Source organism: Onychostruthus taczanowskii, unplaced genomic scaffold (assembly GCF_017590055.1).
Source record: "Onychostruthus taczanowskii isolate IOZ18803 unplaced genomic scaffold, ASM1759005v1 scaffold28, whole genome shotgun sequence".
Taxonomy (NCBI): Eukaryota; Metazoa; Chordata; class Aves; order Passeriformes; family Passeridae; genus Onychostruthus; species Onychostruthus taczanowskii.
The window spans coordinates 3,328,857-3,356,154 of record NW_024500128.1 but is presented as its reverse complement, the minus strand read 5'-3'; the positions used below and the strand labels follow the sequence as shown (position 1 = coordinate 3,356,154).

The window sequence follows — 27,298 nt, the reverse complement described above, 5'->3', positions numbered from 1 at the left end:
AGCACTGTGACAGCGTGGGACAGAGCCAATGCCACTGCCACACTTTCAGGGTAGAGTGAGGAGAGACGCACATGCACAAGTGTACAAGGGAAAGAGATACTGCTTTGGAGGTCTTTGACCTCCCCCAGCAATCTTTAGACATCCTCTTTTCAAGATGCTTTAGGTGATAGTTCCTTGCATTTCCTGAAAGGGTGATGACACTGATGACAACACGGCAAGACTATTTTGAGGAAAGCACTATTTCCAATTAGTGAATATTAAAGTATTCAGACATTGTAATATATTAAAAATAATTTTACAATGTCAAAACAAATCTACTATAATGCTTTTCTAGCTCCAAAATAATTCTGTGGGTTAAAATTCAAAGTTACCCTACCAGGAAAAGGGGGATTTTTTTATGAACAGGAAGGAAAATGAAGCTTCTTTGAGAGATGGATGGGGTTTTTTTGCCCAGCGAGGAAATTGAATAATATATTGCATTAATTTTCTAATTCAGTACACTACAAATAATTTCCAGAATTACTGTCATATAAAGCACTCAAGTGATCTCACAGTCATAAGCTAAAGTCAATATGGAACAAGATATGAAACAAAGTCTGTATCTTTAATGATATCAAAACAAGTTCATTCATTTGGTGTAAATGCCAGTTTCTTTTAAAACAAAGAGACGACACACTTATAAGAAAAGCAAACATTTACTTCAAATTGCAGTATAGGCTTTTCAATCACAGAAAAAGAAAAGAAAAACAGTGATCCGACAGCGGTCACATCCTGTGCAAAAAAAAAAACCAAACTTGGGATACAAAAAAACTGTAGCACAAGGTACTTGAGCCGCTTACACATTGCAGGATAAAGTAAATAAATACAGTAGCTAGAATATGGCACTCTTGTGACAGACTCTAAACCCAGTGGAATGCCTCTGAAATATTTTTATCCTTGTATTAGTAGCAAAGTCCCACCACCATAAAAGTAGAATAGTACAATGCTTTAAATAAAAACAAACTAAAATATTTATATCTAAGAGAAGGATTTTACACAGTTGTATCTTTTAAGTGCAGAAAATGGGACTTGGGCTTAGATCTTTCTTTAAATTAACCCCTGCCCCCTCCCCCCCACAATACCATTCAATCTTAAAAGTAAATTTATGCTTGAGGAAAAATGTTACCAAAGTTGCATAATTTCATTTGTTACTTCCACAGCTGGAAGTTAAATTCTAAACAGTCTTGAAACATGAAGTTCCTCATCAGCCAGTGAAACAAAGGACTTGTCAAAAGCCCTCAGGATTTCTATATCCTCCAGATAGTGTTTTGCTTTCTCCAACATCTTTAGACAGCAATCGCTAAGTTTGCAAACACAAGAATGCAATATGCATCATACATCAAGAAAAGACGAAGTTGATGAAGAAGAACTTCCACGTTTCTGGATCTTTTCCTTGCTTCTTTCAAACTTCTTTATTAGCTCAGTCACTATGCACACAGAGGAAGTGAGTCCCAGAAGAAACAGTAAATCTGGAAGAGATAATTATCTTTCTTTAAAATTGCTATTTAAGGCTGAGGGGAGACTTAAAAAAGAAGAAGACTTACAAGACTTTCAAATTTTCTCCCAATCATTGGGAAGTTCAGGAGAAATGAAGCAAGATTCAATTCTTTGCAGGCCCAGAAGATTAACATGCATGGTTTATGCACAAATCATAACTACACACAAGACATTAAAAGCTTTTAAAGTATTTCATAGACTTATTTTCAGCAACCTAATTAACTTAATTCTGAAAAAAATAATATCAATATAATCAGAAATTATGCTACAATAAATAACTTTAATTATAATCACTTAAATCCAGAAAGTTACAGAAGTAATAAACCTTTGCCAACAAAATTATGCATCTATAGCTTTTTAAAATCCTCCTGTTTCTTCACCCTATGACAATGCAATCAATATTAAAGGATTGGCTTTCTAAGTACGGTGTTTATATTTAGAGAAAAAATTTGTGAACTAGTTAAATTAACAGTGTTCAGAAACCTACAAAGTCAATTTTGCCTGCAACAAAATTTATGTTAAAAACTTCCAAATAAATAAGCACCTTTATAAAAATTTAAGAACACACTGATCAGTTATGTACCATATGCATTTAAATCATGGTTCCCAAAGAAAACTTCTAGAGAGATTTTAAAATATTTTTAAAAAATTCACAAAACAAAAAGCATCAGCAGGCTTTGTGTTCCTGTTGTATGCAAACAGCCAGAAAGTGCTCTTACACTTTTATAAAGTTATAAGTTCATAAATTAATTGTTAATGAGCAGTTTTGAAAAGGGAACAGTTCTTACCCAAGACACTCAGGCTCTCTGTTTGGAAAACTTTCTGAAGTGGAGGAAAGTAAATGACCAACAACTGCCCCATTATAGATCCAAGGACAGCATAGCAGAACATTTTGTTACTGCAAAGTCCAATCTCAAACACAGATTTTGTCTGTAAAAACAATAATATGTTACAAGGTACATGCAATCTTAACTATCTAGACAAGAAACTACAATTTCTTTTCACCCAGACTTCTAGCAAAATATAAAATATTACTGTTGACCTCTTAGATAACCCAGAACAAGTTCTTGAACAGGTTAATTGCATTTTCTCCCTGGTAAATAGAGTACAATTTTTGTCTTCATAGTCAAGAACTTGCATATTGATCTTACTATTCCACAAGCAGAATTCATCAGGAAAAGGTTACCCCTATACTATTCCGTAACAGATAAGACTGCAACTTACAGTAAATGTAGTAATCTGTACTATCACAAAATTTCAGACTTGTTTCCTTAAAATGAAAAAATATACAGAGATAATACAGAACAGTTTCAGAAATTTTCCTCGGACTATGGGCCTTCAAGAATTTTCACGTTTTGGTAAGGCTGCTGAACTGAATTTCCAGGAAGAGAAAAAAAAAACCAACTAAGTATACACAGCAATACAAAGGATCATCACACTTCAGCTCTTAATAACAACTTTCTTGCTTTTGTCAGGACACCACCCTGTAAACAAATTAAGTAATTAATTTATCTGTAATTTAAGAATTACCTACCTAGTAAATACATAAAACTCTGAGTTTAACAGCAGATGTGAAGTAAATCTGCAGGAAAACACTTGAAACAAACACAGCAAGATCTTTTCCCTCAAAGAAAACTGATTATTGTGTTAATACTGTGTAAATGGGACAGTATGAATCACTTACCTGAGATCTAGAACTCAAAGCATTGAACATATCAAAAAATACAAAACAGGTGAAAGTCATGGTTGTATCTCGTGGTGTTATTACATTGTCTCTTAACTGCCAACAAAATAAAATGAAATGGCTTTAGCATGCTTTAAACCCTCCACAATTGAACAGTCAATTAAACAAAATTATTACAATAATTCTACAATAAGTTTTACCAGTTAGGGAATGAAAGCAAAAGGCAGCTGTCTGTCCCAAGCCGATTTATTAAATCAAACGTGAAATTTCCTTCAATTTATAAAAATTTGTAATTCCAAGCCATGATTAAATGAAGCCTCCTGACCAACATTTCTACTGACACATGGAATAGCAGGAATTCTATGATGCACTACCAAATGTTCACACAACATTTTTCTCTACTGGGAAAACAAAGTCAAATGGCTGTTTCATAATAATCTGCTTAGAAGATCTGCATAATTACTTTCTATGGGCAAAGTTTCCAAACTAGATTTGGAACCTGAAAAAGTCTATGTTTTGAAAATCTTCCTCTGTACTCTGCTAGTATTAAATAAGCATGGCCAAAACTCACTACAAAGCTCATATTAACTCTGAATTCCAGCTGCTGGTATAAAAAGGATTTCTTATAAATTAGGTTGTTACTGCTCTAAGTTTTATACTTTTGTCATACCTCTCTCCAGAAGACAAACAGTGTTCCACAGACGATAATTATTGATGAAACCAGTATTTTAATGATCAGGTTTTTGGTCAGAATGCTGTCCTTCAGATTTCTTGGAGGTTTTCGAATAATATCTTTATCCACAGGCTCCACCCCAAGGCTTACAATTAAAAGAACATTTTATACTTTTATCATCATAAAATTAATTCACTGCTTCTAACCTAAGGATTCGATTTTCTGAGTTGAGAAAAAGAGGATTTAATGCTAGCTCCTCACCACCTCTCACCCCCCAATCTACTTGTAGTGAAGAGGGTCAAAGGAAGAGCCTAGAGGGAAGCCAGAACCCTGCATGCAAGTTTCAAGGGCATAGCCATGGATCTTTATATATCCTTGCTGCCCCCATATAATTTGATACTAAAGCAAACCAAATAGAATTAACATAGAAACACACTACAAACTTTGAAGTTCACAGAGAAAATTCACACAGAATCACACAGAATGACTGGGTTGGAAGAGACCTTCAAGATCATCTCACCCAACCCATGCCCTGACACCTCAACTAAACCATGGCACTGAGTGCCACATCCAACCTTTATTTAAACACATCCGGGATGATAACTCCACCACCTCTCTGTGCAGAGACCATTCCAGTACTTTATCACTGTTTTGGCAAAAAACTTTTTCCTAATATTCAACATACATTTCCCTTGGCACAGCTTAAAGCTGTGTCCTCTCATTCTGTCATTTGCTGCCTGGAGAAAGAGACCAACCCCCACCTGACTACATCCACCTTTCACGGAGTTGTAGAGAAAAGTTTGCTATTTCTGAAACATCTCACTGAAGTTTAACACTTCACAGTTTCCTTTAAGAGCAACCATTTCCCTTGTTGAAATAAAAGGACTACAAAACCTAACAGAGTTAAGAGTAATTACTTACCTTTGAGCTGGAGGTCCATCCATAATAATATTGATCCATAAGATCTGCATGGCATTGAGAGGATTAGGAAAGTTCATTAATGTAGCCAGTGAGATTAAAGTCAGTGCTGCTATACTCCTGTTGAAAGAATCCATTTTTACAACTGTCAGCATTGAACATTTCTGAAGATCCACTGATAACTGCTTTGTAATCAACATTTCAACTGTTTAGGAGTGGATACATATTTTGACAGTGTGAATCATGACAGACATTAAGTCAAACTTTAAAGGCAGAGCATGAAATCCTTTAGAATACTCATTCTAACATAGTCCTTATTTAAAACAGCATTGTTCTGGCAATAAAAAGGCAGCAAATTTGCATTTTAAAACCTCTCAAACTTTTAGGTAACACTTCAGAATTATCACTCACCATTACCTAATTGATTTCTTTATGGGGACTGGGTCCTATAGTTTTCTTGTGCCAAAAGTGGAATTTCAAAAGGTGGTTTTGAAAAATAAACTGCTTTTCCCCTCCTGATGTAAACAAACTCACTGTGTGCACCTGTCCCTGGTTTGCCTGGTCAGTCAAGGCAAGGTACTACTCAACCTCCCTAAAAATACCGACAACCACTCCTCATTACTAGCAAGATGAGAAGGCCAGGCCAAAGACTGAAAAACAGATTAGCTGGCTGCAAGTTCAGCATTAGAAACCTCTGTAAACAAGTATGTACTACTTGCTCTCAGTGCAAGATTAAGAGGTTTCATAACCAGAAGAATAAAGTAAGGCTTACAATTATTCCAAATTTAGCACAGTACTGAACCCTATTATGCTCTCCCTGTAAAGAGGGACAGAAAAAAACAACGGGTAACTGATTAATCAAAAACAGGTAAGCACACTTTCTTAGAACATCTGTGCTACGTTATTTTTCAGCAGCAGATTCCTAGTCTAGTCTTGGTAAGACTAGACAGGACACCTGATAATACTGAAAGTATATGCCACTTCTTACAGTGTTTATGCAGGTAAAGAAATTGGTCTTTTCTGGGTTTTGTTGTGTTGGGAGTTTTTGTTGTGAATTTTGTGTTGTTCTGGAGGGTTTTTTGGGTGGTATTTTTTGTTTGTGGGATTTTTGTGGGGCTTTTTTGAGTTTGTTTTATTAGAGGTTTTAGATTTGGTTGTTTGTTTGGTTTTTAAACTTCTGCAAATTTCAGACCACTCTGAAATGTCGTGAAGGCTTCGAAAAAGTACATGAACAACATGGTAGAAGAGAAAAAACATGTCCCTGAGTCCAGATCCAATAAGATAAACTCACAAAAAATTTGAAGCTAAGGCTTAATAGACTCTTGTCCTCTTGTCTTATATACACGTTATGTAGCTAGCACATGAATCTGTGTGCGCAAGAAAAGGAAGTCAGTACTATATAGTTAGCTCATTCCACACACCAGTACATGGATTTCAGAAAAACTAACCTCCTGATTCCCTGTTTTCCTCCATTTGAATACATGCACTGGGTAAGGAGGGATTGTCACTTAAACAGGGACCCAAAGGCAGCTCTGCTGCTTCTCATTATCCCTTCAGTAACTCACTTCACACATCTCAACAGGAAGAACCGTGACAAAGTTACATGTTTGTTTATTGCACTACCTTCTGGGTCTTTAAAAATAAAACAAGCCACCAAACACAAAATAGTGAAAACTCAAAAGCACAGTATATCAGCATACTACTCAAAATTTACAGTATTAACATGAATTTATGCATCTGCTTCATGCTTTGATTCATTCACAAGAAACTTCTGATACTGACAGCTTTTCAAACTTACGTGCTCAGTTGAAATCTAACAAAATTTTTTATATTATTATAAATTCCTTTACCCTCTTCAATTGCTGACCTGCAATTAAAAACAAAGATTACATTACAAGACAAATTAATCTACTGTCAAAAAAAGCTTAAAGCAAACCAAAAAAGCTATTAATTTAAGCACCAATAAAACCAGCAAGAAACAAATGGAGCTGAGGTTCTTTTAACTTTGGCAGTCATTGTTTTTCAACTTGACTATAAGAACCCAAACTATTCTGTGATTGTGAATAATCACAAGTTATTTTTTCAGGTGCTTAACTCTGAAAATGTAATTATTAGAGTAAGATCTCCTCTATGTTCAAAATTTACCACCATCCTTGATCCTTCTAAATCAAGTCAGATAATTTAAAAAAAATAAAACAAAAACCAACAAAACCCAAAAAGCCAACAACTCCCCCACACACACACTTTAAAAAAGCACAGAAATACAGCATGGCTTTAGAGGACCATGCATTCTTCCTGTACCAGAATGAAATATGTACAGACCATTTTCACAACCCCTAGCATGTGTCACAACTTGCCTATCACATTATCACAATTACTGCTGTGAGAGAGGATTTTCTGGTACCCAAATCAAGGCTACTTTGCTGCAAATAAAACTGATTTTTTTCTTACACTCCCCCAGTAATTAAACAACATTCCTTCGGTACCTTAAAATATTTAAAAGGGTGGGGAAAATATGTAAAACTATGAAAGTTCACACTTCTGTTTTTCCTCAGTATTCACCACTCTTCTCTCTCTCCTATTGAGAACTCTCCTGATGACATGACCAAAACTGGATAACACAGTCCAGCAAAAACCTCACCAAGCCCATGTAAAGTACTTACTACAGTTGTCCTTCCTATGCACTCTTCTGCCTATGTTAAAATTATTCCCTTCTCTGTTATGTTTTTACATAACAGCACATTTCTGTTGGCTGAATTAGTGTGACAACCTCAGATCATCTTCTGACATACTGCTATATAGGTAGATTTTCTTATACTGTACTTCTCCATTTCACTTCTTTCCAAGGGTTAAATGTCATACTTTGGAACTGAAGTGTTCCAAGACTGATGCATAATTTCAAAATGAAGGCTATTTTGCCAGACAGCAGTTCAGCTCTGTCAACAATCACTACCTTCAAAAGTCAGATGAATTAAAGTCAAAATAGGAAAAGTTTAGCTAAGCTCTTTTTGAAATACACCAACCAAAAAATGAACAAGTACAACCAGCTGGTTACCAGACACTAATAACCCATTTTCACCTGTGCTAACTAAATAGTTAGTATTTTTTTCCTTTTCTGAAATCACCACGTTTAAGAGTTGAAAAACAAACAGAGATCTACATAATCATGAGTGGAATGCTTTGTCATTTTTTCATTAGTTTTATGCTTCTGAAGTACAAAACTGAATGAAATATACTGACTGCTAGCAGACTCACAATTTCATCTCAGTTGTGTTTTCAAACATGCTAATACTCCTGACTGACCAGAAAATTCATTTACAGCAGCTACAAGCTCATTTACAAGCTCAGGGAAGCTTCCATTGGTTTAACCCAGGCAACATCTCATGAACGCTATATAGTACAAGATATGTACATAAAGGCCACCTACATTATTGTCTGAAAATCATCATCCACGAGGATCATATCTGCTGCCTCTTTACAAACATCTGTTCCAGTTTGTCCCATGGCTACACCAATATCTGCAGCCTTCAGAGCAACAGCATCATTCACTCCATCTCCTGTCATAGCTACCACGGCACCATTATTTTGCAGGGACTAAAGAGAGGGAAAAGAAGTTAAATCAGAGATTGAAATAACCCATCCCATAAAAATTATTCTAGATACAAGGTTTGTATCACTGCTCCCCCTCCCCCATTTTTTACAGTTGCACTGTAACGTCCTAAAGAAAAAAGCAGCTGCTTCTGTTTTAAATAGCTTTTATACAAGACTGGGTTAAACTTCAATTCATATATTCACAGCCTAAATTTGAAAGCTAGGTATTTAAAATTTGCCTTTAGGCAAAAGAAAAAAACTCTAAAGGAAGACAGAAGATAATGGTAATATCCAAATACAATATCACCTTCTTAAAAGTCTTGCATGCATCCCTATGGTCTCAGTGTTTTGATTTCTCCTTCTTGTTACTTTTCTAATTGTTCCAATTGTTGCACTGAGTCCCTCCTTCTTTGCTACCCTCTTTTGTTAACTGTTGAATAGAGGCATTGCCACAGACATGGCTTGAAATTCATTCCCTTTTATCTCATCTGACAAGTATCAGAAATATGGGTCTTTCAGGCTCCTAGTCAATTCAACTGCAACGTGACACAAAATCTCAACCAATCCCCAGCTCCCTACACAGAAGAAAGCACAATGTTACCTACCTATTCCTTGTGGGCACTATGCATTTTTCTAGGTAATATTTTCAAGTTCACTTCACTGCCAAATCAGATGCATATCTGGTTTCACCTTGACACACTGTAGCACATTATAGTTTAAGTAAAGGCAGCACAGGCAATACCCACAGCAACAGTCCAGCATTTGAGCCTCTAGAAGACTTACCTTTATAATTTTCAATTTATGCCGGGGACTGGCTCTGTAGAATACTGCAACCTATTAAAAGAGTAATGAAGTAGTGGTGAAAATTTCAGAGACAGATATGTAAAGAATTGCATTGGATTCTCTTAAGGTAGAGGGTAAAAAATATAATCAAAGCCCAACTGTATTCCTGTTAGGTCTTAAGCTGAACCACCAGTGAGCTGTTTTTAATTGAGTGAAATCACTAATTTTAGAGAAGATTCAAAGTGTGTTCTGGTAAACAAAGTTAGTGCTACTTATTTCAAGATAGAATGTGCAATTTAAAAGCCTTCTAAAATAATGAAGCAACTGAGGTTTAATGGCTTGCTGCTGGCTTTCCTGACTAAATTCACACAGGCAATTGTGGTGCTGACTCGACAATTAACATCCTTTTTCCTTGTCAGTACAAGTGACAAGCTACTAGGGATACTTCAATTTTATTAGTTTATAGCATATTATTAACAATTGAAGTTTTAAAGATAATCAAAAATTCTCACTTGGAAGGACCAATTTTCAGATTTTTCTTGGTCTCTGGACTACTCTGTAAATTGAAATTTGAGCATGTGGAATTCAGTTTTCCATAATCTCCATACAGTTAGTATTTTTCCTTTTCAAGAAGCCTGACTGTCACAGATTGACTCTGGCACAGTGCCAGAGCTCTCATGAAAAGGTGTATTTTTAAAATGGTTACTGTGAGATGTGACCTGGGAACAGAACAAAGCAGGTTCTAACTTGGAAATGGAGGGAAAAGACAACACTGTATTAATCTTCAACACAGAAACAGAAGGGAAAAAAGGAAAAAAACCACACACAATCTACAATGGAACACTTCCAAAACACTCTTCCTCCCCCGACCCCTCTAACACTCAAATCCCCTCTAGCATCCAATTCTCAGTCTAATACCCTCCTTCACACAAGCTCCCCCCAGTTCATCAGGAGAGAGGAGTCTCCCTCTTGCACCATGGGCCTCTCCAGGAAGCACAGACGGAACCTTCTGTGCTTCCGTGTCACACGTGGCAGCCGCTCGAAGAGAAAGCTGCTATGGTGACTATCTTCTTTCTATGTCCAGTGCTTTCACCACTGTCTATGGATCTAAACTGCTTTTTAGGCTCTTTTTAACAATGCATCGCCTAGTTCTAAGAAGTGGCTGCTTCTCGCCATTTGGGACGCCTGTCCCCCCCATATTCACTCCCCTGGGGCCTGGGGCTCAGGAACAGAGATCCTTCGCTGAAGGCAGAGGGTTCCACCACACCCTCCCCCTCAGTCTCTGTTCCCTCTACTTCTCCTGACGGCCTTGTCACTCCTGGCTTCTGGTCAACCGCCTCCCCCAAGGTGCAGTCTCTGTATTATCGGAAGAAATGGGTTTCACCCGTGGCTATGTAAGAGAAAAGCCTAGCTAAAGCCCCTCCAATCATCTCTTCTATCTAGGGCATTTTCACTGCTGACATTTCTTCACCTACTCAAACCTTCTTCTTCTTTCCCATCTTCCATCTCCTCTCAGTTCTCAGCTGGGGAGGATCAGTGATTTTTACAGCTTCTACTGTTTCAACTCCAAAGGGATTAAAAGCTCAGCCCAGTCTACTGGTGGCTGGGCACTTTTCCCCCCCCCCCCCCCCCCCCCCCCCCCCCCCCCGTTTTCGGGGGGCTGGGCCTTTTCCCCCCCCCCCCCCCCCCCCCCAACTTCTCTTCTTGGCTGTGGTGCCGGCACAAGATATCAAATTTTAAGCCTGTACAGTCTCTCTATCATTCTTTCTTGGGGGGGCTGCCCAAACCATCCCAGGTCTCCTCCACCCCTGCCTCTTGCAGGAACTCCGGCCTCCCTTCCCTCAGGCCGCATGGCCTCCCCCTCCGCCACCCCCACCCAGACACAGCTGGGCAGGGGAGAGGTCAGATCAAACTTACCGCCCCAGACTCCAAAGAGGAAGTCTCTCTGGGAATGCTCTGCTTTTAACCCCTGCGTGTTCTCAGAGGCGTATCCAAGTCCCCAGTGGTCACACCAGGTGCCAGTTTAAAATCTGGCCACTGATTGGTTTGACCATAACTTTCCCAGAAACTCACTTCCTGGTCAAACCACGACACTGACAAAGAGCTAGATTTCTCACTAATCAGTTTAGACTGTATACAGCTATTAATCTTATTAGTCGATTTTAATTCCTAGTAAGATTTTAAGCAAACACCTAGAAAAGCAATTGGGTCAAAGGTCAAACGTGTAAGTAAATTTATATCTATTTCAGTTATTTAATGTGGACAGCCCTTAAGAACACGTATTGCCACATAAACCAAAAAAATTACTATTACACACAGTTCTTTTTCCCAGTTTCTGTGAGTCACTAAGAAAAGGCAGAAAGCTGATATACACATTTCTTTACTGCAAATATTGGCTTTTGGCTTGCTTACACCAGGCTCAAGCATGCTGCAGTCTAATTTTGCAATCCCTTGCAAAAAGAGCAGCATTTTGATGCAAGAATTTTGTAACCTAGCTAAACCTAAACCTCTATTGTATTTGATTATATCTTCAAATTCATAACCTGGACATTGGTTAATCTATTTAGTTATTTAATAACTAAACCGTATTAAGCAGTAACTTAATAAATACACCCTTTCAAAATTCCCAACTAGTGACCTCAGATCGATCAAAATCATTAAAAACACAGACAAGTCTTACAAATTACAAAAGAATGGACTGTCTGAACATGCATACTCTAAGATTATATAAACAAACTGAGTTGCTCAGAAATAAAATGGCCTAATAATACAAAAAGGTGATGTTCAGTAAGAGGTGTCAAAATGAAAGTTAAAGATAAAAAAACCCCTGAATCACTAAAAGAGACAGAAGAAATTTATTCTTTATCTTTTTGTATCGAAAAAGATAACTGTGCAAGTTTGAACGAAATAGATTTTCATATTGGTCATATGTCAGACTAAAAGATACTTATTAGAACAATATTATTTGTCACTCAGAAATTATATTTTAGCTTGCCACAGAAAAAAAGCATTTCTCAATATGTAAATGTATCCTTTGCCACATTTCAGTCAGTAGTATATCAAAACAAACCTTTGGTGTTATTTGAGAAAGCTGCTGAATATCCATATCATCTATCTCTTCTCCAGAGATTGCCTGTGAATTTTTGGAATACAGTCCTAGTCGACTAGCTGTAAAAGAGTCATAAAAACCTTATTATAATAATTCACCCTTTTAAGCCATTAAGTACTCAATTATTTTTTTTTTAATACTAATATTTTCTGCAGCATTTCAGATTTGAAACACCTGGAGCAGAACATCTTAGTACGTTACTGATTCAGTATGTTAGAGTAAATGAACTCTTGAGTAACAACAACATGCTACAAAGTCTATCCTAAATCAGATAATTATTTGCTTAGTCTTTTTAGGTCTAAAGGTCTGTAATTGATTCTGTCAGGTGTCACATAAACAAATAGAGGAGCTCAGTTGTCTCAAAGAATTTACAGTTCAAAAATAACATGACAGAAAATGAAAAATAACATGAGGGAGACAAAGAAAAAACCTCTGATAAAATACTGTGTTTGGGGGTATACTCTTCACGTGCACATTGAACTGTTGATCATCCCGTCCATAAAGAATTCTTATTCTGGCTAAAGTGCTTGTTCTTTAATGCATTGTATTGTAAAAAGAAGATAAGTATTTTGCTTAAATATTTATTAATAATACTTAAGGTTCAAACTTAGTTATATGGACAAAACTGTACTAGGCAGCACTGAAGTGCCATATGTCATTATTCCTTGTCACTGGCTCTTTTAGTTCATTCCTGCTGTCAGAGACAGGCACCCAAAGCTGAGGGTAGGCACGGTGGTGGTGGTGATATAACAGTAAGAATCAGAAATCAAGCATATGTAATAAGTAAACAACATGAAAAAAAATACAGTTTCAAACAGCCAAAGTCATGTTAACCAAACTGGAAAAGCTGCTATTCAAGCTGAAACCAAAGTACTTCAGGCTGGGGTCATGGGTTTTTTGGGTCTTTTCCCCTGCTAATTCCACCGTGCCATATATTAATCCAAAATACAGAACTCACGAATGTTAAAGACTTAATACACATACTTCCTAACAATTAGCTAAGCAGAAAACAAGAAAATATGAAAGGAAGTGAACTGTTCATACCAATGGCAACTGCAGTTTCCTGTGAATCTCCAGTAACCATTTTTATTGCAACTCCTGAGGTGATGAGTGTAGTAACAGCTTCTTTTACACCAGTCCGCGGGGGATCGATTATTCCCACCAGCCCCAAAAAAGTCAGCTGTCCTAACTCAGGACCAGAAGCTAAGGCCAGAACTTTAAGAAGAAAAAGAAATAAAAATGTTAAGATTTCAAATTAATGTTGACATCAGCATTTAAAACAACTGTTTCTAACTAAAAGGCCAGCGTAAAGCAAAGGGCTGGAATTGATATCTTCCTTTTTTAAACCTTGGTACTAGCAATGCTGAGCATTCACAGTAGCCTACTTAGGTACACTCTTGTCTTCTAAAGAGCTCCTTACCAAACAGGCAGGTTTTAAAGATAACTTTCCTATTTATTCTCATATGAAAGTGTTTATATTTTGACTGTGTGGAAAGAGAACCACATCTAGCTTTGTAATTCCTCTGTGCATTTCTTTAGTGCATCAGGATGAAAGGGAGGATCAGTTAATGTATTTCTGCTTTAGTTTGGATTTTTTTTTTACCTTTTGATGGGTAGATTTCATTGAGTACATGCTGAATATTTTCTGGAATGTCTTTTTAAGTAGGATTCTTAATTCAAATATATTTAAATGTCATTAGAGTTGTAAGGAAAAAGCAAGTTTGCTCTTTTCAAAACATTACCCTTGATTTTTTTGACAGAACAAACGACTGCTCAAATAAAACAGAAAAAAAAATACCACTCCTACTACTCCTATATCTTTTCAGCTTCTAATAATTTGTATCTTAGAAATTTCCTGAGCTACAGAGTAGCCCTCCCTTTAAAAATAAATTAAAAAAAATTAAAAAATTAAAGAGCTGTGCATGGACTTAACAGCCTAGAGATCTCTTTACAGAGGCCAAAGAAATCCAGTCATGTGTAATCCTGGCCCATAATCAACTCCTGTCAATCATCTTGTGAAATATATTTTGTTTTATTTAAAATTCTACACAGCTTGTTAACACAGAAGATAATTCTAATGGCATCTCCTGACCTGCAATCAGCTGTGCTAGCCTAACTCATGAAGGTGACAGGAGCCAAAGTAATGGACAAATAAACACATTCACATTAAAAAAAAAAAAAACCACAGGCATCTATAAGAAGGTATGGAAGCCATTAAGTAGCAATGTACTGTTCAGTTATGGTCACAAGGAGGAGATGACAGAAAGCAAGTGTCCTTTCTCACCCTCTGCAGTTTTAATCATGGTATTATACAGGCCAGAAAACTAAACACAGTGACACCTACTGAACAAAAAAACCCCAACCAACCAAACAAAAAAGAAGATCCCCATCTTTTGGGTTGCTCTTTGTTGTTGTTGGCTTCAGTTTTGTGGTTTGTTTTTTTGTGGGTTTTTTTGTTGTTGTTGTTGGGTTTTTTTGTTTTTTGTTGTTTTTTTTTGGTTTTTTTTTGTTTTTTTTTAACAACAAGCAGTGCCATTTAAATGAATTTGATATTTTGAGAGACTTTTGAAACAGCCTTACCTCTAAGCCCTGCTGAACCCATAGAAACCTTCTCTTGCTGGTATTGCTCTCTCTGCTGCTGCACCAGGGGTAGGCTCTGTCCCTTACAGTTATAGGATGTACAGTATCTAATGACTTGTTCATAAGCACCTTTCATAAAGCAAACCTCAGGTTTGTCCTAAAAGAAAAAAAAGCTGCTGTGTGCACATGTGGGTATGCATAACTACACACACACACACAAGCACATACACACACAGATATAGAAGAATGAGGTGTACTTTTGTTAACAATCTTAAGAACATGACAAAAATCAAACTTACAATTCAAAATACAAAAATCTGTTATTTTAAGTGTCTCTAGACAGTGTATATTCAAGAGTGGTAAAGTCAAAAAGAGTCAAGCTAATAATCAATATCTCATTTAAGAACACATCAGACATGGGCACTGCAAGTCACAGTTTACAGACTAAGAGGCCATGCAAAGGACAGAAATTCAACCTACACAAGACATTAGACCTGAAAGACCTTAAATGCCTCATCAGACCAGCTGCACAGGTCATTAAACATCCCCTCCATTCTTGTACAAGGCCTAGTAACTCTTAATATTTTCCAGATACCCACTTAGCCTTGATATGATGATACCATGGGACTGAGAGTCCACCAGCTACCTCAAACACTGAACTCCAGTGCTAAATCAACTCATTCCTTCTCTTCCTCCCCTTTCCATTAAGAACTGCTGCCTCAGCTAAATTTCCAATCACTGATCACTCATCTTCTCTCCAGCTGACCTAAAAAGTTATTTTTTAATATACCTATTTCCTTCCTGCGAAGTTATTCATATGCACAGCAGTCAAGTTACCTCAATCTTTAATGATAGGTTTAGGAGAGCTCCAAGTTTCTAAATCCCCTGTATTTTCTTAGTCTTTAAATAATTTATGTTCTCTTTCAATCTGTTATCAATTTTCCAACATTCTTTTAAAATTGCTGATTCCAAAACACAGACACAGTAAGTCTTTACATGAATTAAAATCTTATACCAATTTCTGCTCTTTACAAAGACATAGATAATCAACATTATAATGCATATAGCTAAAAGTAGTCAAATGCTTTCTTTCCAAAGCAGATTTTACAGTGATACTGGTTTTGATCTGAAGTACTGGAAGATTTTTTCCATAAATCCAATATACATCTGTTGTTGCACATATTGTCTAGAAGGCTCCAGTTATCAGACTGGCAGTGATTATGTCAATACTTGTAAGAAAAATATTTATATGGATCTAAATGAAGCACGAATGCACATATGTATGTGAAAGTACCAGAAGACAGAAAAAGATTAAAGAGTAGGTTTTCTTGATAATCCATGCCACTGTTGACATCAATAAAATTTGTCAAAGCTGGGGATGTGATGTCTGCATGAAACCAGAAACCCTGTGTTTTAAAACAAATGAAATTTTACTACTGAACATCAATGCATATTCTTGCTCTTAATTCATTATGTAACTATGCAGCACTGGAGCAGGAGAAGATTGGCAGAATTTCTTTGGATGTTTGAGAAAAAAAGAAGGAAGGAAGGAGAAATAACTAAGTAAGCATTCAAGGTCTCAGTTTTCAAAATACTTAAAATAATTTTCCAGGATGTCTTTTATGGAAATTATTTCTTGTGATTCCTTTTCTCTACTTCAAGAGCTTGAAACTAAATCTGTGTCTGTTATCAAGCCATATTTTTAGGACTGCGCACTACTGCCAGCTTTTCAAAACTTCTGAAGCAAAAAAATGAAGATATTAAACAAGGTAGATAACCATTCTACAGAGCCAGTGCTCATGAAAACAGTGATTGAAGTTTACCTGCTGTGTTCTGTGAATGCATTTAACAGCCATCCATTTTTGTTCTGAGCTGAAGGGATATTCAGCCTTCCTTATGTAGTCTTCCTGGACTCCGTCTAAACCCATCTGTATAAAACAGAAATACCACCATAATGTCAAGACCTTTTCTTTTCGAAGAGGTATGAGATTCGATGACTTGCTGAAACACCTTAGTTAGCAAACAACACTTAATTAAAGAACAATTTCATCTCCAAAGTTGCCTTTTGAGCACACTGTTCCAATTTAGATAGACTTCTTGGCAAACTAGCACTGAAAATACCTAGAAACTTCTTTCAGGCTTCAGCATGAGCCTTGCTACATTTCTCAATAGCTGTAATGGGTGTGTCACAGCATTATACAAAATACCAACAACAAGCCCCCTCCCTCCCCAAAAGAAAAAAACCCAAACACTTCAGGGCAGTGTCTATAATTCAAAAGCCCTGCATTTAAGATGCACTATAAATTCTGCAGTCACCAATACATCAGTTACCAACTTCCCTCTGCTACTGATCTGAAACTGGGAAAGAGACAATACAGTCAATATTCAACAGGTAAATCAGTTTGTGGCAGGTGAAAAGACAGGACTAAGTGCAAAAAGATGAAAATAGAGATTTTACTTCACTCGTAATTTTTTTTTTCTGATCCTTCAGAACGCCCAAGATTTACAAGAAAGAAACATAGGAGATGAGCAGTTGCAATACAAATCTAGGAGATCCAAAAGAGAAGAAAATGAGAAAAACAAAGCCACAACTTCTTTCTACACATTTCCCACCTGCCATGAATCCAAAAAGCACCATGAAGTACACACCTTCATAGCAAGTGCAATTAAAGCCCCTTCTGTTGGCTTCCCCATCAATGTGTTGTTTCTAATCAAGGCATCATTGCACACACAACCAGCCTAATCGATGAGGAAGGAAAGGGGAGAAAACAAAACACAAAGTAAATGTCATACAAAGCTCTCAAGCTACATCATCAGTTAAAACTCACCTTTCTTTGCCAAGATCTTACCTCCACAATTTTGCTAATGGATGGGTTGTTATAACCATGAATAACTTCACCGTCAAGCATCACTTCTCCAAACCTGTTATAACCCACTCCAGTAACCTGCAAGAAAAGCAGCCAGAGGCAGCATGCAATGTAGTGTTCACCAGGTCAACTGCTCTCAGCTTTCTATAATAAACTACAGAAGAATTTCAAAAGGCCATTCATAATGCTGCTTTTACTAAGTGTGCATGAATTCTTCTTACTCAGCTTCTAATGCAGCAACAGTCTGAGTTCAATACAATATACTAAAGACTAATTTCTTTTAACAGTACCAATTTTATTTTTCAGCATAAATAAATGTAGTGTAGGTTGTTTCCTTACAGTATTAGGCCTGCTTTCTTTTTTCTTCTTTCTTTTGCTTTCTAACTTTTTCCTCCTATTCTTCTCTACCCTGATTAATAATGCATACCCCCTGCAGGGGAATGGAATTACAGAGCAGAGTCCTACTTCCATCGAGTTATTAAAAAAAAACCAAAAACAGTTGAATAGCCTCTCAGTTATACCTCAGAAAGGTGTTAAAACCAGTAAAATTGTATTTTTAATGCATAAAACCCAGGCATCCTACTAGGATCCTAAAAAAGTCCTCGTATCTACAGCATTAACAGCTAATATATTTCACAGCCATTTTAAGTTCTCTTTCCATTAGGAAAAAGGAGGTGATATAACCCAGATGCAACTGTGCTAGTATCAGTATTCATATAGACTTGTAGCAATAAAAAAACTAGTATCAGGATATATAAGAAAATATAGGCAAATAATAGCAAACAATGTGAAAAAATGCCAGTATTTTTGCATGCAGAATAAAATTACAAGACTGTCTATTAACTCTATTTTGGAAACAAAACCCTGATCAAGGAGTTTGAGAATTTAAGAACTTGATTAACACATTCCTATGAACCCACATCCAGTTCTACACCTCACTGCTTTTGCTTCTCTTTTGTGGATTTACATGATTGGTCTTTCCAGCAATTCCCTGATCTCAACAATTATTGTTTCATGTCCTGCTCCTACCTGAAGGTCCATCCATTATAAAAAAGCAAGAATGACGGTGCATATTCAGTATGAATAGTTCACACAATAAACTGTCTTTAAGGCAAAAAGTTGGATCTCCACTTTAAATGTTTGGAATATGTAAATTTTAGGGGGTTTTCTTCATACCTGTAACAGCAGAATAGCCTCAACTTTCTGTACTGAAGAAAAACAATCTCTCAATTTGTCTGTGTATCTTAGCATCTGTCTCTTATTGTGTGTGACCTATAGTCACGAAGTTTTATGAACTTAACATATATAAAAAAACTCTTCTGTAACCAGAGAAGGCTTGGATAGCACAGTTCAAAGGCTGCATATTAAATGAACTGAGCAACAGGAGTTTAGTGCAATAAATTTAAGCTTTCTTAACTGATTCTTTACCTGTAGTAAGTCCAGCATGTTTCAACTGACACACACAACAAAACAAAAAGGCAATTTCAAGTCTAAGTGTCACATGACATACCTCAGCATGCTGCCCATCAGAAGTAAAAATATGGGTAACAGTCATTTCATTCTTTGTCAGTGTTCCAGTTTTATCTGAACAAATGACATTGCAACAACCTGAAATAACAAATTAACAGTTATAAGACAACTTTTTAGAACAATCTGAGTAACTAACAAAGAGTATGCAAGCTGAGCAAAATAGAACTACTGCAGGTGTCTGTGAATAAAAACAAGTGAGAGACAGCAAATTTTCAACTACTAATGAATTATTGCACAAGGTTCTTTGAGTTTGTCCAATAAATAAATAAAAAAACCCCTCCAAACTAATTAAAATCTCAAATTCACAATTTATACAAAATGTGTCTACTCACTATTTCTCCTTTATTTTATTCTGCTGTACCTCAACCTACATTACTGAAATCTCAACTGTGATTCCTGGTGAGGAGAAAAACTAAGAGCCTGCTTTACAGAAGTCATTCTTCTTTATTAAAAAGCACAACATGTATTTAACACTAGCCACAATATTTGTGTCACACAAGTGTCACACTACTGTGACTTAATAATAAACCTACAAATTTTAATAAGCTTGAAGATATTACAAAAATCTGAGATTTGCATATGCCTTTTTAATTCTGGAATGGAGATTTTGAGAGACTGTTGCAGCGTCTTGACGTTTCTGGACATGACAGTAGGAGCTGTACAAGCAACAAAAATCCTTGCAACACTAATGAAACTCTGCTAGAGGCATTGAAACAAAAAAATTTCCCAATCTTCAAACTGCAAAAAGGAATTCAGATGCAGCAGAATTATTTAACTTAGTATTTCCATTTCTTTTCCATGTTCTGTGCTTTACATATTTTATGACTCTACCTGCATACAGAACTTCTTTGAGCTTTAAAGTTTTTAAATGATTTTACATTCCAATATGAGCAGCATAACGTCCTGAAGGTGCATTATGATTACAAACCTTTTTCTGAAATTCAAATATGGGTTTGTTTTCAACTGTCAACGTCATTCCTAAATTTACACCAAAAAGTTTTAATTTAAAAAACATTTTACAAGTCTTACTTAACAAGAACATCTTACAGCAAACAATCAGTTCAGTGTATTGCTAGCATGACATGCTATTAACTGGCAGATTTTTTATTTCTTCAAAAGAAGTAGTTAGAAGGCCCACAGAAACATCTCCCTGCATTGCTCCAATGTAACATGCATTCAGTTCAGGAATATTTTAAAGATGCCAACATGCTGCTAGCAAAATAAGAATACCTGCTTTGTTTTCCTCATTAGTTATCAATATTTCCTAACATTGACATCAAAAACACTATCTCTAAGTTAGTCTAGTCATACCTAAAGTTTCAACAATAGGCAGCTTTTTTACAATAGCCCGTTTCTTCACCATTCTCATCACACCAAGGGCCAGTGTCACTGTTACCACAATTGGGAGTCCTTCAGGTATTGCAGCTACAGCCAAACTGCAATGAAAGAAAATACACAGAAGTGTTTTCAAATGTCATACAGGAATACACACTAGTGATGAATTTACAATTCAGACCATTGTTTCTGTAGCCAATGTAGCTTTCTGGTCACAGATGAAAACAGAAAGGAAGGAGTCACCATGTGATTCTAGCTGTATAGCATTCATTATAAGAAACCCGCTGAAGACAGCAACAAATGAAATAAATTAGATCATTTCTACTCATTATTTATGCAAAAGTATGAAGAAATGTAGGGGAGAGGGAGAAATCAATTGTACATCTGTTTTGCCTACACAAAACACTAATTAGGGCTGCGCAAAGCAGCCCAGATTGTGAAGAATAAGTGCAGTCAGCACTAAACAGAACTGGGAAATGCCACTACTGATCCACAATTGCTACTGCCAGATCATGATGTGGCAGCAAATTAAGTGAGGGAATGGCCTTGAAGGTCATTTAAAAAACAAACAAATAAAAAATTTGATGACAGTGTAAATGTTCAAAGATGCAGCTCCTGGGTTTCTTTTCTCCCCTCCACAAATGCGTAATTCTTCAGAATCTGATCCTGCCAATTGAAGAAACCCTTCTGCCTTATGCACTGCACTTATGGCCATGTAATCAGCAACCCAGCAACTTTTCTAGGAGTATGGAGTTAGACCATCTAAATTCAGTGCTGTTCTCAGCAAACACACTGTGATTAAGATTGCATAATATAGTAGAAGTTGAGTTATTGAACTACATGACAAAGCTTGCAATAACTTTGTCATATGCCTTGTAAAATTACAGCTACTTTATTTACTCAGCAACAAAAATTCAAACTGTACAACTCTACTGCCTGTTTGCAGATGTTCCACAAGACCCTCAGAAATCACCATATGAATGGAAAATTTAAGAGACTAACAGGAACACACTGCATTATTAAAAATATGTAAGAATCTGCTTTTCTATTTTCATTTTGAATTACATGAAGTTAAGAGCAGTGTATGCAAACATATTTATGAAATAGATCACTAGCTTTCAAACACTTGCTGTAATGAATGATCTACATTATTTCACAACATAAATCTTACCTCACACCAATTGTGAACATATCAAGGATATGCTTTCCTTGCAACCAGCCAACTAGCATAATAACTCCTATAAAGAAAACAGTCAAGGGGATAAATGTAAAACCAGCATGCACTGTAGCCTCATGGGGACAAGAAAAAATTCAAATACCAGAACAAAGCTTATGACTGCGCTACCTACAAAAAATTATTATTTATTTCATTGTCATGATCCCATTAGTATGGCAAAGATGAAGAAAGCTTTGCCAGCCAAGTTGCCCAATCACATCTTTAAGTGAGGTACTCATTTATGCACACTTTGAATCAGAATCCAAGACACATTGCAATTTAAAAGGAAGCATTTGGAGGACAAAAAAATCAGTAAAGTACAGTTGCAGGAAGAAGCAAGTGAACACCCTTATGATTAGAGTTATGTCATATTATGCCATTTTCAGATGACTAGTGACATGAACTCAAAGTGACCAATGAAATCAGGAACTGAAAGATTTTCAGAGATTTAGTCTTCCATTTCCCAGGCCCCACACTAGTTTCCTTTAGATAATCTTTTGCAATTATTTTACATAAATTATCTTACCTATTATACCAAAAGAATACAAGGAAAGCTGTTTTCCCAAGAGATCCATGCTCTTCTGTAAGGGTGTCTTTGGAGCCTTGATAAACGGCAAACAAGCAGCAGTTAACAAATGAACTGCACCACATTTTACTTCACAGATGCAAAATTCAAGACAGTTAGTGAATAAGATGCAGTTATACCCTATGTCTCCATACATTTACTTTAGGAACGCAGACTGTTCCTTCACAGAATTCAATGAGATTCAAAAATACTTCAATGAAATCAAATATTTATTAGAAATATTCTTCTAGGGCTTTGTGATATCTGCAACAAATCTAATATAAAAGGTCTTATAAAAAATTCATTAAAAAAAACAAAATATCATGCCAACTACAAGCTACCACACTTCCTCCAAGACCAAAAAAGTTCTTGGTAGCAAGAATAAAACTGATTTTTCAAAATACAGGCACTAGAGCCCTGGAAGGCCAGTTATATCTCGGAAGACATGTTTTTAATCATCCACAGAAAATTCAATTTAGCAAAACAGAAAGCTATGTAAGTATTTGGACAGGTGCAGAGTATTATTTTCACAGGTAGTATCTTTAGGTCAGCTACAGATATTTTGTTGCACTGCATTCAATTACTACTTTCATGTCCAAGAGCTAAAAGATTTGCTTCACTAGAGAAAGGGAAAATACTGAAAGCAACTTATGTTTAACTAAGTTCCTATGGAACAAATTCAAAGTGTTAATGAATGAAATACACACTTTCAAACTGTCTTTGCATCTACAGTGTCTTCTCTTACCTCTTCTGCTTGCATCATTTTGAAAACCTCCCCAAATTCAGAGTTTTCTCCTGTTCCAATAACTATCCCCTAAAAACAACCAAAAAACAACATAAAGCCAAATCAAATCTGAAGTTTAATGTTAGTTGTTATTGACACATTTGACTCCAATCATGGACAAATGCCACTTAGCCCAATAAAAATTTTAACTTGGTTTATAGAATTAGTTCCTGTCACAAGTAGGGAATTTTTCCTAAAAAACCTTTTGCCTCACTGAAACAAATTGCTTTTCTGTCCACTGCTGAAGTACTTACTAATTACCAGTAGCAAAACTCAAACTGGTAACACCTAACACAAGCCAGAATTGTATTTTCTGTTACACATTGTCAAACACATGACTGTAGTTCTAGAAGTAAAACACCATAACCTAGAAAAAGGAGTTTCACATCATCTGCTCCCTATGACTTTGAGCTCTCATGGAAGTAATTTTCTTATTAAATTAGTGTATGAAAAAGCAGCACTGAAAAAAGCTCTGCAAAGTATCATACTAATCAGCAAGAGGTAAACTTAAAAAGTAAGAACTGCCTTCAAATAGTTTAAACATGGAACATAATCTTCTCTCTCAATAATGCTTTTACCTTTGCTTTTCCACATCTGACCAATGTCCCCATGAAAGCAATATTGCTCCTGGAAGTAAGGTCTCCATTGGTTGCTGCTGGCTGAGGAGCTGTAGATTTAGAGCAAGGAGCTGTCTCACCTGTGAGACTGGATTCATCAATAGAAAGGTCCACAGCCTTTGAAAACAAAACAGGTAAAAAAACCATGACAATATTTTCTAACTATTTGGAAGTGTAATGGTAAGTTTCACAATTTTAACCATTAAAATATGATAAGGAGGCACATCAATATTTTAAGGATCAACAGAGCAACAAGAACTCCTACAAAGCTCTCACTAGAGTCAAAGATGGAAGATGAAGATGCCCCTTTGCTACTGCTCAAATTTAGCCACAAGCTCTGAAATATTTATCACCACTACCAAAAAGAACTGTGTTTCAAGTCTACACTGTCATAGGTATGTTAGCTTTTGATTCAATATGCTGGCTTTAGACAAGATGATCAGAAAACTTGATGGACCACTCATTAACACACAGAACATACAGAAAACCTAGGCCAGAAAAGATCTGCAAATTAATTTTAAAAATCAAGATTGACCCCAAAAAATGAGACCAGTGCAGAAAAGTTCTCATTTGTACAAATGCCTTCCCAAAGCAAAGAGTGTCTAATTATCACTTCTACTGTTTTCTAGGACAGCATCAATGAGAATATGCAGAACAAATCTAGTTCTTTCTCTGAAAATATGGTCTCCATATAATTTCTTTTAAAACCCACTATCCTGTAGCAATGCCCAGTAGACACCAGAGGAAAATAAGATGACATGCTCTTATTTTCAAATGATCTGCAAGAATAGTTTAGGATGGAAAAAATTATCATCTAGTGGAGGGCTGCAGACAGCTGAGAAACTTCTAATTCCACTTCTGCTTTGCTTTGCAAGAGGCCTGAGCATGCTGCTATCATAGCATGGTATCAGACATGAGCAGGAAAGTAGGTGCTGCTGCAACAGCAGTTTCATAACAATGCAGGGACTGCACAATTGCCAAGGGAAGCAGAGTGTTTGCAACCATAAAAAATAAACCCACTCAAGTACCAATTATACCACAGAGGCTAACAACACAATCCAGACAAATTTGTTAAGAAACTAGTTAATTTAGAATTTGTCTATGAAATGAACACTGATTAATTAACTATCAGCTGTGGATAACCTGGACATACAGATTTTTATATCCAGACACTAACAGGACAGATAGCCCAGATACTGAGCAAACTGAGGATGACCAATCTGACAGACAAATAACATTATTAAACTAAAACCACAAAATATGACAGATTAATATATATATATATATATATATATATTCTCCACTGCATTTTTAGAGAATGTTCAAGTGCTGCTATAGTGCAATTGCTTCAACTCAAGCACTTCCAGCAGTGCTAATACCACAAATTAAGTATTCAGTAAACTAGAAGATACAACAACACACACTGATGAAAAAGTGTCAGAGAGAAAAGATTACACCAGCACAATTTCACAAGTTTTTCTGATATTCCACTATTGGAGAATGGTGGAACTATGCCTTAAAATTTAATGCAAATAAAGCGTGAAAACCACCTTCAACCAGATGCCAAAATATCTTAGCATTCTGACTGAAAAAAATGTTTTTACAACATACTTAACATTGAGAGGGAAAAATAGAATTTTTCAATTTTATATATAATGTATTCTTGAAAATACTTTCTCCTGTCCTGCAGTAAGAAACTAGCTACATTGGTTAAGAATGTATGTAACATTTGCAAAGTAATTATTTCAAATTTTCTATCAAGACAGTTGTGAACTCCAAACAAGAACACTTACTGCACTTCAGTACTCAGTGGCTATCTTCCGTTCCCCTCTGTCCCAAAAAAAGTAAAGTTATTAAACATTAAATCCAAGTTCGGAATGTACCTCAAATAACCGTAGATCAGCTGGGACTCTGTCTCCCACTGACAGGCAGACTGTATCACCTGGCACTAAATCTCTTGCAAGTGTGTGCTCCACCCGACCTTCTCGCACACTGTAGGCACAAAGAGAAGTGAGAGTGACTTCTCTGGCATCTTGGCTGTGAAAAGCATTCACACTACTGCACATTGCAATGCTATACATTTCAGCAAAATATTTCTGACTTGCTGCTTGTTTCTGAGAGCTTACACATCAGTAACGTCACTGAAAGGGTTCACAACCACACAGTGTAGTTTCTTAGGCTCATAAAACAATCTTTGAAATGAGCAAAAGCAAAGTGTGTCCTATGTCAGCATAAAAAGTTGATACAAAGGAACTAAGTTCAGTAAAATCTTTCCCATTTACTCATTTCAGATTAAACTTCTTATGATTTACTTTAGGACTCAAAGGACAAAACTACATACCAATGGCATTCCGGAGGCACTAGTTTACTAAGCTCTTCAAGAGATTTTTCTGATCTGTACTCCTGCAGAGACAGTTTTTGTAAAATAAATAAGATGGCAGTTTTAAACAGGGAAAACTTGCATAACATAAAATACAGTTACTGAAATTGATTTCATTAATAAAGTTGTATTAAGTAATATTCCAAACAGATAAGACATGACTTTCAACAGTTCTATGTTAGATAGCTTAAAAAGCAAATATGTTCCAAACACCGAAAAATTTTACAGATTTGCCTACAAGCATTTCTTCTGAAAAAATAGCAGAGGTCCTTTGCATTTTCCTTCAATATCTTCAGGTCTTTGTAATACTTACTAGAATACTTCTAAACTCAGGGATCAGACACATTATTGAATGCTACAGTTTAACAAATGAGTAACAAAAATACTGTGCTCATGTTCTCAGCCCTCTGGAGAACCAAGGCAACACAGCTCACCTTTAACTTGATAAACAGGTTACAAAACTAAGATAATTAAAGATATAAAGTACAAACACACAAAGCAATTATGGTTTAGGCACACCCTGACTAAAGCTGTGCATTTACAGAATGAAAACTTTTTTATGACTTGGGAAACAAAGACAATCTTTGTTTTCATTTCTGCACAAAATTAAAGCAAGAGCTACATTTTCAAAATCTTTTCTATGAAGTTAGATGTTTACGTACTTCTACACTGTTTATTACAAGGACTCCCTTACAAGTACTCTTATTGCTGAGTAGAATACTGGTATGGGTGCATAAATGTCAACATGGTTAAAGCAGGACAAATCATGCACTTTAGAAAAAGCAAAGATTTGGATGAAAGCACATTACTCAACCCTTCACAGCACAATGCACCAAGACAACTGCTTCAGTCTTTTTAATAAAGGAGTTTCCATAAAAGCAATGATCTTATTTGGACAACAGCTGTCTTACCTGAACGAAGGCAACTGTAACAACAATGACTATTGCCTGCAAGAGAACAGAAGTGGCTGAGATAAAAGCATTCCAAACGACCACGAAAGTATGCAATCATATTTGATTTTGCTCAGTCATAGTTGTTACTACATATTAACGAGATGATTTGGAAACAAACTAATTTTCTCATGCTCAAAATCACTCTGTATCTCTCAGGTCTGTCATAAAAGCAATGTC

The 27,298-nt window shown here is 36.2% G+C and overlaps 1 protein-coding gene across 9 annotated transcripts in view; it reads right to left on the bottom strand.

The window, feature by feature from the left end:
• Nucleotides 1–676: 676 nt before the first annotated feature.
• Nucleotides 677–27,298, bottom strand: part of ATP2C1 (ATPase secretory pathway Ca2+ transporting 1) — a 63,830-nt gene continuing 37,208 nt past the window's right edge. For all 9 annotated transcript variants that reach the window (XM_041407751.1, XM_041407750.1, XM_041407747.1 and 6 more), the window contains 23 exons: nt 27,080–27,115; nt 26,130–26,191; nt 25,672–25,780; nt 23,750–23,905; nt 23,133–23,201; nt 22,349–22,424; nt 21,778–21,844; nt 20,583–20,707; nt 19,252–19,349; nt 17,724–17,819; nt 17,524–17,613; nt 16,698–16,802; nt 14,875–15,031; nt 13,339–13,509; nt 12,256–12,353; nt 9,186–9,236; nt 8,239–8,405; nt 6,610–6,678; nt 4,815–4,931; nt 3,891–4,038; nt 3,221–3,316; nt 2,325–2,466; nt 677–1,508 (listed from right to left, as the gene is read on the bottom strand). In XM_041407751.1, the coding sequence (XP_041263685.1) occupies nt 1,372–1,508; nt 2,325–2,466; nt 3,221–3,316; nt 3,891–4,038; nt 4,815–4,931; nt 6,610–6,678; nt 8,239–8,405; nt 9,186–9,236; nt 12,256–12,353; nt 13,339–13,509; nt 14,875–15,031; nt 16,698–16,802; nt 17,524–17,613; nt 17,724–17,819; nt 19,252–19,349; nt 20,583–20,707; nt 21,778–21,844; nt 22,349–22,424; nt 23,133–23,201; nt 23,750–23,905; nt 25,672–25,780; nt 26,130–26,191; nt 27,080–27,115 (2,442 nt within the window). In that variant the 3' untranslated portion in view covers nt 677–1,371. The remainder of the gene's footprint in view (nt 1,509–2,324; nt 2,467–3,220; nt 3,317–3,890; nt 4,039–4,814; nt 4,932–6,609; nt 6,679–8,238; nt 8,406–9,185; nt 9,237–12,255; nt 12,354–13,338; nt 13,510–14,874; nt 15,032–16,697; nt 16,803–17,523; nt 17,614–17,723; nt 17,820–19,251; nt 19,350–20,582; nt 20,708–21,777; nt 21,845–22,348; nt 22,425–23,132; nt 23,202–23,749; nt 23,906–25,671; nt 25,781–26,129; nt 26,192–27,079; nt 27,116–27,298) is intronic.